Source organism: Ictalurus punctatus, chromosome 27 (genome assembly GCF_001660625.3).
Source record: "Ictalurus punctatus breed USDA103 chromosome 27, Coco_2.0, whole genome shotgun sequence".
Lineage (NCBI taxonomy): Eukaryota > Metazoa > Chordata > Actinopteri > Siluriformes > Ictaluridae > Ictalurus > Ictalurus punctatus.
In genome coordinates this window covers 1,043,851-1,056,337 of record NC_030442.2, presented here as the reverse complement: position 1 = coordinate 1,056,337, position 12,487 = coordinate 1,043,851, and the positions used below count along the sequence as shown (strand labels likewise).

General features: G+C 40.1%; 1 protein-coding gene across 2 annotated transcripts in view; it reads right to left on the bottom strand.

The window, feature by feature from the left end:
* Positions 1–949: 949 nt before the first annotated feature.
* nhsb (Nance-Horan syndrome b (congenital cataracts and dental anomalies)) overlaps positions 950–12,487 on the bottom strand; it is a 57,042-nt gene continuing 45,504 nt past the window's right edge. For both annotated transcript variants that reach the window (XM_053676589.1, XM_017459257.3), the window contains 6 exons: positions 11,590–11,652; positions 10,129–10,324; positions 9,623–9,754; positions 5,371–8,361; positions 5,127–5,250; positions 950–4,965 (listed from right to left, as the gene is read on the bottom strand). In XM_053676589.1, the coding sequence (XP_053532564.1) occupies positions 4,368–4,965; positions 5,127–5,250; positions 5,371–8,361; positions 9,623–9,754; positions 10,129–10,324; positions 11,590–11,652 (4,104 nt within the window). In that variant the 3' untranslated portion in view covers positions 950–4,367. The remainder of the gene's footprint in view (positions 4,966–5,126; positions 5,251–5,370; positions 8,362–9,622; positions 9,755–10,128; positions 10,325–11,589; positions 11,653–12,487) is intronic.

The following is a 12,487-nucleotide window of genomic DNA, read 5'->3' as shown; positions in this document are numbered from 1 at the left end:
CATGAGAATGTACCATCAATCAATCAATCAATCACCCAACCAACCAACCATCCAGCCAATCATTCACTCAAACAACCAACAAAAAGACCATTTATCCAATCAATCAATCAATCAATCAATCACCCAACCAACCAACCAACCATCCAGCCAATCATTCACTCACACAACCATCAAAACCACCATTTATCTAATCAATCAATCAATCAATCAATCACCCAACCAACCAACCAACCATCCAGCCAATCATTCACTCAAACAACCAACAAAAAGACCATTTATCCAATCAATCAATCAATCAATCAATCACCCAACCAACCAACCAACCATCCAGCCAATCATTCACTCACACAACCATCAAAACCACCATTTATCTAATCAATCAATCAATCAATCAATCACCCAACCAATCACCCAACCAACCAACCATCCAGCCAATCATTCACTCAAACAACCAACAAAACCACCATTTATCCAATCAATCAATCAATCAATCACCCAACCAACCAACCAACCAACTATCCAGCCAATCATTCACTCAAACAACCATCAAAACCACCATTTATCTAATCAATCAATCAATCAATCAATCAATCAATCAATCACCCAACCAATCACCCAACCAACCAACCATCCAGCCAATCATTCACTCAAACAACCAACAAAAAGACCATTTATCCAATCAATCAATCAATCAATCACCCAACCAACCAACCAACTATCCAGCCAATCATTCACTCAAACAACCATCAAAACCACCATTTATCTAATCAATCAATCAATCAATCAATCAATCAATCACCCAACCAATCACCCAACCAACCAACCATCCAGCCAATCATTCACTCAAACAACCAACAAAACCACCATTTATCCAATCAATCATTCAATCAATCAATCAAAATCAAATGAAATAAAAACAACTGAGGTTCTTTTTTTTTTTTAATGCAGTCACATTTATTGGCCTTCTCTATGCACAGTTACTAAGCAAGCCAGTTGGGCTGGCAAGGAATGGTTTAAATTTACAATGGAAATTGTCACAATGTTTACTAAAAAATAAATACAAGGACACAGAGAGTTGCACAGCTCAAAAGTATACAAAGGCGTGTAATTAATGTAAACTTTGAAAACATTTTTACAAAAAAAAAAACAAAACAAAAAAACAAACGACCGTGTAACAATTTTTTGTTTGCTTCTTTAAAAAGATTGTATGTACATGTTTATACAAAAATACAAAAAACAGATGCGATCTGAAGTGAAGAGACTTTGAGTGACAATGCTGTCCAGCACAGAGACTTTTGCAGTTTAACCCCCGGTCATTCATCCAGTTTCTGCTTTCTTTACTTCTTTATTCACGTTCGTACCTGTACAACCCTTTGGCAAAAGCATAATGTGCTTCCCCATTTGTGCAGTGTGATATATCCGGTGATATGTGTAATCATTTCATTAAAGGAAAACACAAGCTACAGTAAGATTCAGTGAGGACATGAAACAGCAGTATGTGACCTGATTGGAAATTATTTCCTCTGAACATGTGATTGGACGCTGAGGTACTGACAGTCGGATGAAGCTAAACTTCGGAACAAATACTTCTAAAGGCTTTGCATTTCATTCTCCTTTTCCAATACAGATGTCAATGTAAAGCCTGAACAATGTTTAGGATTCCTAAAATCCTAAAATACAGCTACCGTAATCGGAGTTTTGTAATAGGAAGATAACATGGGCAAATACATGTACACTGCTACAATATCTTAAGATTTATGATGTCACTAGTGTTGAAGGTATCTTCTTACATAAGCCAGTTGGTGGGATTTTAAAAAGCTGCTATGAAAATGACAAATGGCACGTTTAATGGCAATGGAATTAGTAACAGAATATGACCTGGGTATAAAATCAGTTTAGAGCACCAAAAACAGCTGAATTAAGTTTCATATCTTACAGCAAATATGTAAATTATGCAAGTTTACAGCGAATTAGAAATATTTCGTTTTAAATAAGTACAGTATTTTACCATTGGCTAATACACCCCTGATATGAAATATGTTCAATCATAACCTTTTTAGTTAAATAAAGCTTTATTGTTACTCTTTTCTATATTCATTAACAAAATAATTCTCTGGATAAAATATCCCTTAATGAAAAATATTTGATATTTTATTCCTATTAAATGTTGCAATCTAATAGAGGATTTTACAGATTTCGTATTTCTATAGGTATGCATATGACCAAACACGGATTAAAAGGTACAGTCCATATGTTTTCAGTGTTCTGATTTAAAAAAAAAAAAAAAAAGAAGAAGAAGAAAAAAAGATGATATTAGACTAAAAAAATAATGGAAAGCATATGGAACATTTTTCAGTGAATGCTGTTACTGGAGTACTGTTATAGCATATATAAAAAAAATTTATACAAAGTATTGTCAGGACATACATAAAGTATTGTCAGGACATACAGTACATGGTAACTGAACAGTCCAGAAAAAAAGGCTGACTTATTTTTTTTTTATATATATATTTGTTAGTCACACAACCACATATATACAAATAATGAGCAAAGCATTCTCCTAGCATTGCAAATCAGCAACGAAGAGATGCAGCTACATAAACGCAAAACAGTTGATCATTCAAAGTTGATCCCCTTTCTTTTCCACAATCTTTCCCCAGAACCAGCGCAGATATCCGCCAGATACACCCATCTAGTCTAAACCTGTCCACGGAATTCTCTAGATTTGTATTACATTTTTCTTTTATACCAACAGTGCTTTAACAGATTGTCCAGTTCTTCCACATAAGGGATATAAAGCTGAGTCTATACATCCAAAAAAATAAAAATAAATCAAACATCAACATACTCATAAAACATATCACCTACTGAACATACAAATACTCAATGAATGCAAATGATTTGAAAAAGATTTTTTCCCCCCCTTCAGGTAAGTATGTCCCTATGAATTATAGACCCTTATTGCATGCTGTACAGAAGACAAAAAAAGGGGAAAGGGAGCACCGTGACAGTACTCAGCAGAAAACTATGATCTGAAATGCACTGATTCACAGCTTGTCCATCCTCCGCTTTTCGGCACAGTGTAAGCTTGACAAATCTCGCTAATTTCTAACATCTCTTGCTGAATGGAGAAAAAAATAAATAAAAAAAATCACTGCAAACTGAATTCAAAGTAAACAGCTTGCACAACGCTAAGGGTATTCATAGAATACAGTTCGTGATTTCATTACTATTGTATTCATCTTAGACGTTAAACCCCGTCATGTTCTACACCTACAAAATGTGTACACAATTAACATAACAAGTAAGTGCTTTAAAATGTAAAATATAACAGAATCTTTTCTGGTAGTCTACGCTCAAAGCTGGTGTTAAGAGAACGATAGTTAAAAGCAACATGGCCGCCGGTAACTGAAAATATATGCTCTTAATGTCATGTGAGAACTAACACATGGGCTCATTTCTATCATACATGAACATTGCACCATTCCTTTGTATCCAGGATGTTTAAAGGAATTATCTTTGCCAATCTCCGAACAAGTGCAAAATATTTGCAGGTTTTGCAAACCAATTCCTTTATGCACAGAGAGTTCTCAGCCATAGAAAAATGCCTATAATCCTGGAGACTCATTCTGTCCTCCTGAATTTACAGAGCGTCTGTTAGGAAAGGCCACAGTGTGATTGTCCTGTGTAAGCCTAACTAAAGTCCCAATTATGATTCACAACATTGGGAAGGTCGTTATTTGGTACTGTAATAACAAGTGTTGACAATGCTACAGTCCACATGTGCTAGTTATATGTAAATTCACTTTAAAAACACCAACTGATCTTGGGGAAGCTTGGAGTACTTCGATACTTCCTGACTGAGACTTTAGCAGGGTCGTGTCTAACATTTCCTTTTAATTTTGCACCCTACCCAATACTAATCACTCCGTGAACGAAATCTGAAGATAAAGGAACCGGAAAGTAAAGTGATATGTTTTCTACATCTACACACAATGTACACCTTTCACATTTTATGAGTGGAAAAAAAATAAAAGAAAGGATTGGCTAGTGGTTTGGTTTTTAGGAATCAATATCCATCACGCATCCATATACAAAAAGTACCACTACCACAAGTGGTACTTGTGGTAGCACAAGTTCTAATAGCTTAACAAAAGTTCACTCAATTAATGGAATACAAAGTTCAAAGTGAACAAGGAGACTTTTTTCCACTTAATTCTTAATTTTAAGATCTAATAGAATTGAGAGAAATATGCCCATATATCACTTTATTGTTCTGTATTTTATTCTATTTTTATTCTGAGGGATTTGTTGTTTTGTCATTGGTTAAAAAAAAATAAAAATACCAGAAGGGACAAGAGATACCACTAGGAGGAGCGGTCATCATGTGGACTTCCATCAGAGTTTTCAGTTTCTCCTTCAGAGATTGCCTGCATGGGGGCAGTGTATAGCCGGCTGCGAGTACTGTACCTGCTGCTGCTGGCTGCAGGTGGGACCCTAGAACGACCTTGCCTGGAGGCAGCAGACATAGTAAGGGTTTTTGTAGAGAAACCCTCAATATTTGCCTTGGGGAAAGTACTGGGGAGTGGCTCTGTGCTGGCTGGAGACTCCTGCATTGGTGAAGGGGGTTCCTCTGGTTGCCTGGAAGCCTCTATTTCACCTGGGGACTTGGGAGTGATGGGGCTCTTGAGGATTTCTGTTGCAGACATGCGGTAACTGGAGTCGGTGCGACTGCCCTTCTTCAGCAGCAGTAACTTAAACTCCTCATTGGAGGTGCTGGATTTTTTGGCACTCCTGTAAATGGGTCCTGGTGCTCTCTGAGAACCGGATGCAGGAGCTGGGATAGTTGGAATGATTGGACATGTCACAGGATGACTAACTGGACCAGTGACAGGAGCGACACCCAGACGACTCTTCCCATTGAGCTCCCCTGAGTCTTTCCGCCCAAGAACTTTCCTCTTCGATCTAAAATAAAATAAAGTTGCACAGGATTACAAGATGACAGGATTACATATACTATGAAAGATTATTCTTATGGCCACCAAAATAGGTTATCATATATTTTAGTATATCTTGTATATAGTATTTTAGTTTTTTTTTTTTTTTTTTTAAATATTTGAGATTACCTGTGTATCATGGCAAACAGATCTTCAGTTGTGCGTAGTTTATTAGGCGAAGGGAATATACTATCATCATCAAACTTAGAGTCGTCAGTCAGAGGAGAATTTGAATTGTCACTAGGCGTTGAGTCTGTGGAAAAAAATGACACTCTTTTGAAATTCTTTTTTTTATGCAACGTAGAAGACTTTTATTTCCCCCCTATAAAAATGCATTTCTGCGCTTCTATTAATATGTTTCAATCTCTATTACCTTTGCTGAAGTAGTCTTCTGTGTCTGGGGTTGACTCGTCCTCGTGTCCATCATGTGAGGCACTTCTGGTAGTGACACATGTCTCATACGCCTCCTCTTTGCTTTTGATGTCACCCATTGTGTAAGTGTGTGACGAGGATTCTAAACTTCTGGCGGGCAATTTATCTGGGCTGTTGCACAGTACAAAGTCACTCCTGCGTATTTCACTGTAAGCAGGAGGAGACAGTGTGCTGCTCAATTTCAACGATGGTTCTGCCAGAGGTTGTGGCCTGGGTGCTTGACTGTGTTCACATTTAACACTTTCATCTGACAATGCTTGTTCCTCATCTGTACACCTGTTGCACTCTGCTTCTTGCTGAGCATCATGCGTCTCACAAGCCTGGGCTGTTGGGGTTAAGAAGTCTTCTTGTCCGTTGGTTGGTTGCACAGGTGTTCTGAATGCTGTCATGGCCCAGTACGTTCCCGGGCCATGCCTTTCCTGCCTGATTTTAATCCCCTCATGTTGTATAACAATGGCTTCTGGAGGTGGGCACTGAGATTCACACTGCTGCACAGCAGGTGGTTTGTAGGCTGGTGGTTTCCTGTTATACCTATTGTCAGCAGGCATAGTCTCAACTGTTACTGTGGGACACTTGGGTCGAGTTGATTGATCAGCATTAGAGTGCTCAGAACCATGGTTGCCCTCTGCTGGTTTATCAGTAGATCGCAGATGAACTGACCTCAGAACAGTTGCAGTGATTGCCGTGTGGCTTGAGCTTGAAGCCTCTGCACTTGCAGCAGCACGAGCTTCTGCTAATGCAGCTGCTGCTGCAGCTGCTTTCTGTTTGTTCTGATGAAGGAGGTGTATCTGGTTCCTGTGGGCAAAGGGCTTGGTGTGAAGAGCACTTAGGTCAAGGTGACTAGGTGGTGCCTGGGAATCCATATCTCTCCTGCAGGAAGAGCTTGCATCTCGATGGGCAAGCTGCTGCTGCTGTTGAAGAGAGGAGAGTGATGATTTTCTTTCTGGCACTTTGGGTTTCCTCTTGCCATTGGTTGGGGAAAGTGGAGCTGGGAAGAATGCAGATGGAAAGGAAGATGTAGGTGTCTCTGACTGACTGGAATATCCACTTGATGGGGATGCCAATGCTGCAAGTCTCTCAGGAGAGCCCAGTCTGAAGTCACCTTCTTGTGGTGGAAGTGTTGGTGAGGTGGGTCTTGACCTGGGGCAACAGGCCTGAGTTGCCAGATTCTCTGGTGACTTGACACATTCAATAACTGTTGTACCCGTAGCAGTGCTGGAGTTGGACAGTGACCTGTAAGGATCACTGGATTTCAAGTCATTAAGGAGCCAAAGGTCTGCATAGTCTGACTGCACAGCACCCTCATCCTTAAAAGAATGTGTGTCAGAAGAACTAAATGGAGAGGAGCAGTCTAGCATTTCTCTGATATTCTCTAGACCCCAGGTGCCAAGCTGCTTGTCACAGAGACCTGCAGTGTCAAGGTGCCTGTCAGAACCAGCCAACTCCAGCTGCAGCTTCATCTCCCTGGAAGACAAAGGCAGGGGCAGCTCACTAGTAATCTTTGGTTCATTCTGCTCTTGAACATCCACACTGCTGTTCGTTTCCTTTAAAGAAGAGCTACGTTTTGGTGGGGGTGGCTTAGCCTTTGGTTTTCTTAAAGAAAGACACCCTCTTCCAAGTGTACTCACTCCCTTGTAATCTGGTTGAGGGTATTCACCCATGCCAGGTGCAATGTTCCCACTTGGGCCACAGTCGGGGTCAATGGCTGCATAGTTGCAATAGCTTCTGCTACCTTTAAAACCACAGTCCAAGTGAACAGAGGTGTAGAAGCCTTCCGTGTCAACAGTGTAATGTGTAGAGCTCTCTAATGTTTCACCCGAAGTTTGCCCACTAAAGCATTCATAAGTTTCTCCACTAGAATAACTGGGACAACTTATACCACTCTCATCTTCTCGAGAGCGCTTTGGGCTAAAGTCTGGAGGACAGGGTTGATCCTGCTGGTCCTGGTTGCAGTTCCACTCCCCATCACTAGCAGTACTAACACCTGCATCATCCATCTGATCTGTAGCTGAAGAAGTGAATGAACTAGACCTGTGTCCCTGACCTTGTGACCTGTCCATGTGGTAGGGGTCAATAATGAAGCCAGTAGTATCGTCAATTATATGAGACCCAGTGTTGAGAGACAGTTCTGAATCACAGTGTGAAGAACCAGTCAAGGGAGGTGAGGCAGCTGGTGGTAGTGTTTCTGAGGTCTGTGAAGGGCATGTTGAGCTGCTTCCGCTCCAGTTTCCACTCGAAGACTGATGGTCTTCTTTGTGGTCAATTTGGCTGCCAAGCACACCTGTGGTCGAGACAGAGTGGATGGGGCTGCTGAAGGTGTCTGAGCTGGAGGAGATCTCACAGCTTCCCATGTCAGAGTTACGCGGAAGCCGAGACCTACCCCTCTCAATCCAAGCATTTTCAGGACTACCTCCATGCTGTATCCGCTTTAAACTTTCCAACTGGAGCTCTGGCATGGCTTGGTCATCTGTGCTCTCCTCCTCATCCTTGAGCATCCTCCGTCCTGGACCTGGAAGGAAGTCCTCAGGCTCATAAGGAGAGAGCTCTTCGTCATCTTCCTCATCATCATCATCATCATCATCATCATCGCTGTCATCTTGCTCATTGTCCCGGAGCCGACTTCCTTCTCGGGGCAAACTTCTTGAACGCAGACGAGTGCCCAAAGCAGTGGTGTAGGTTGGATCCGAACGATCTGGTAATGAAGTGATATTACCAGTGGAGTGGGAGAGGGAAGCTGGAATTCCTTGGCCCCTCTGTGCACGGATACGCCTACGGGATGGAGCAGCAATCAAGAAGTCATCGGTCTGGCAGCCAGAGTCCTTGGTGTTTAGTGTCCGGCCACTAAGTGACAGCTCCTCCTGGTACAGGGACATGTGTTGGTTGCCGTGGGCTACCGTAGATCGTTCTCTGGCCACAGGAGATTCATCTGAGTCTGGTGAAAAGTAAGAGCATCTTACAACTCCAGTTTTGATTTAGTCAATTAGATACAAAAGGTTACTGTATAAAAAAAAAACGAATGATTTTTAACTGATTGTTAACGAAAATTTCAAGTAAGTGTGATGTTTAATGCTTCAAAGCCTTAATGACTTAAGCTGAAGAAAGAAGCGTTGCTGCATTGCTGTTCTAAATGACAGAAGAAGGAAAATTCTGGCAAACTGACCTTCCTGTTCATGAGCTACCTGCAGTTTCAAATTCCAAGGTAGTTTGTCAGAGACCTACCTTTAACGAAATCATTGAAACCTAGCATATCTCATCAGTTACGACATTAGCATCACTGTTAATTAAAACATAACTGGAAGCATTTGCTACATCATGAAAAATACCACAAGATCCCAGAAATGTGTGTTTTAGCTTAAAGTTACGTTCACATTTATTCATTTAGCGGACGCTTTTATCCAAAGCGACTTACAAGTGAGGAAATACAAGCAAAGCGATATATCAAGCGGAGAACAATTCAAGTAGTGCTGCCGTACATGATTTATAATCGAGTTCTAGAGAACATTAACATTGGTTGACATACCAACAGTAATTCCGAGTGTAACGGTGCAGGTTTTATCAAAGCCTCTAGTAATGACATTGTGTTTTTATTTTACAATAAATAATTGAGCTGCCAACCGGTAAGTTGCAGTTCAATATAATATACCTGCAGAAGGATATCATGAATAAACATGGGCTGCTTTTAAAAGTTGTTCATTTAATAATTGGCAGCTCAATTTTTTATTGTAAAATAAAAACACAATGTCATTACTGGAGAATTACAGTTGGTATGTCAACCAAGATATAATGTATGTTTCAACATGCATTTTATGCTAGTTTATGAGCTAATAGCTATAGGCAGCTTTGGACAGGCTTTAGGTGCCTATAAAACGTTGCAGATGCATAAACTGTAGATAAAATTGCTTAAATGAACAATACAATTTTTTTTGTTTTGTTATTCAAAGGCATTCTCATTAGAAAATAGTTCTCAATCTCATTTGCAATCAACAATTCATAGCTAAGTTGATTAATCAGCATAATACTCAGTTTTAAAAGCAAACCTAACATATTAGGCCTAGATGGTGTTGGTAATATAGGTTACATTTCAACTGTAAAATCAAAAATGTGATTCCAAAGCATATTCTAAAAAAGACAAAACGAACAAAACACACACACAATAAGACATTGAATGAGCATAGTGTATCAGGTAGTCATACCCATGTCTTGTTGCACTCGTCTGGGAATGCCTGTGATAGTTTTCCGCCTCCTTAGTTTCCTTCGCCGCTGCAACACAGACTGGGAATGAACCAACGAGCAGCGAGCACTGGCTTCTCGGTCAAAGCCTGCACCTGCAATCCGAGACATTCAGCTTCAGAAACAGGTGAAGGTATCCTTCTTACAATCATACTTATTTCTAATAATCTAGTGCAGAAAAAACGCAGAAATGAGATATACAGTAAACATTTTTGACATTTAAAGGTAGCTGTGAACGGGTTTGAAATCCAGATTACGTTTTATGAATCCTGCTTGTGCAGTTATTGTTTTTTTGTTTGTACATGCACGTGATATTTCCTAAAAAAATTTAGTTGGTCCCAGTCACAGGCCCCATGTACTCCAGGCCACACGAAAATATGCCCTACGTTAGAACAGTCATCTAATCTGCACTCACACACTACACTTGAATAATCTGATTAGTATAGCAGATTTATAAATGGAGTTTTACCAGTAACATTGATAGGGATGATGCAGGATGAGATGACTTGAGACTCATTCTTCACCCTTTCATCTGGTGTGGGGAGTGGAAGGGCTTTCGACCAGTTGGTCTGCTTGTCCAGTGTCGTGGGAACGTTGGGAATGGGACACTTCGGTCTGTGGCCCAGGGCCACCAACTCCCCGTCTGTATTTGTATTGGTTCCAACCTGAGTCACAATCATTTTAGAAGAGTTATATGGAATGGCCTCGTAAAACTGAAAGCAGACAAACATTCAGCATACAGCTGTGGTCTTAAAGTGACAGGAACTACATTTTCTGCACATAAATGTTGCATAGTATCTTCGTCAAGGAAGCAGTAGTGACCATGGGTCAGAGAAAGAACTAAATAGGAAGAGGCAGCGAGGAACGGAGATAAAAGAGGCACAGAAATAGCTGGAGAGAAAAGAAAAGACAGAAGTAGAACTGTCAGGAAAATATCCAGAGTCAGGAATTTGGTCCAGATCCTATTCCATTAGTACAAAATAAGAACAAAGGAAAAGGTACCAAAGAATTCAGCAAGGTTGTGACCTGCAATAGAAGCTTAAAATAAGTCACTAACCTCCTGCCAGATAAACAATAGCTTTAAGGGGGGCATTGTTCCAATCAGGTACTTCAGACAAATGATATTTCCCCTTCATGTGAGCCTTCTGAAATGTTCACAGTGGAAATTCTGGCCCTGATTTACTAAAACAATGAGCACTGTAGGCAACACTGTGCAAAATGTTTTTGATAGGCTTGGGGAGCTTGGATACAAGCAGATAGTGAAATATAATTTAAACCGAAATTGAATGTAATCAGAGTGTTTCTTTGCTTCCGAAAGATAAATGTAAAGAAAGCATTTTCACAGGTTCTGTGAAAAATAGGATGTTTTAGGTAGGAACACCCCGGATTGCGTATTCATTAAGGAAAAAAAAAACACAAAATGGATGAGACATGCTTATTTTCTCATATAAAAGACACACTCCTCCATGTTAACACATTTTTATAGATGGAAAAACGATATTAAATCAAGGCCTATGAATAAATGTTAGTATTAATGATGATACGTTGACCACAACAGCGTTTGAAGATGAAGAATCTTGGGGAAGTTAATGACATGAGCAACGGTAAGACATGATAGCATGAAGCACATGACTACATCTACCAGGGTAGCTGTGCTATAAGACGAGTACGAGAAAAGAAAGGTTCTCAGACAGAATTTACAGTATGATGTAATGTCAAAGAGTATTATATAAAATAATATAATATATAATATTCTAACAATTTGATTTATTCCGTTTGGAGAGTTTTCCTACACACGGAAATGATATGTCTGCTAAACCTCAAGCCTTGCCCTTAACGCTACCCATTAGTAACTTTCCATACAAATTAGGACGTAAGATTTGAAATGAATTTGCATTAGAAGTCAGCTCTCAGAGAGCCGGGAGAATACCTTTCGCATCCAGGGGATGAACACGCAACACGTTGTAGGGGAGGTGGGACGAGAACGCTCATGCTAAAAATAAATAAATAAATAAATAAAAGACAAACACAAAGGCTGAACATTGATGGTTCAAAAGAAAAGACATACGGGCAAAATGTAAACAAAATAAAACCAATATAATAATAATAATAATAATAATAATAATAATAATAATAATAATAATAATGGCAACATGAATCAAGGGAAGATCATCGTGACACCAAACACCAAAATCTGGTTGTTTAGAAAAGGAAAGCAAAGGCAACCGGCTCATGTTTTCAACAGCTATACTGAAAAAACCCCATGAGTTAGGATGAGTTACAAGGGGAATATGTATGGAATTCAGTTTGTGTCAAAAGTATTGAACGTAATCTTTGAAGGAAAATGCGATAGAAAAATAACACTCTGAAACGGAACACAGTGACCTGAGTGTCTTCAAATAAACAGCGTTCTTTACGGAGAGTTTTTTAAGCTTCGTTTCCGTTACTCATGGTTTATGAATGCGCCGCCCGAGTTTTCACTGATGCCTTCACAGTTTACGTTCTGGCACAAGCCTCTCGTGTAGGCGGGGCTTGACAGTGATTTACTCTCATTGGCTAGTGAGATTTGGATGGACAGCTCCCTGACCTGGAAGTAGAGAGTTCAGTGGCGTGACTCCTGGATGCGGTTCTCTGTGTAGTTATATTGTTTGCGCTTTGTAGTGGAAATAACTTCCTTCAGTATATTAGTTTGTAATTAATATTTTAGGTGTGGGTCGTCTCATATGACTATGAGCTCCCAGGAGCGGCACGGAACCTCATCATCATCCTCCTCAGCTGGACGCTCGAGCTGTCGATCCAAGTCTCACTAACCAATGAGAGTAAAGTGC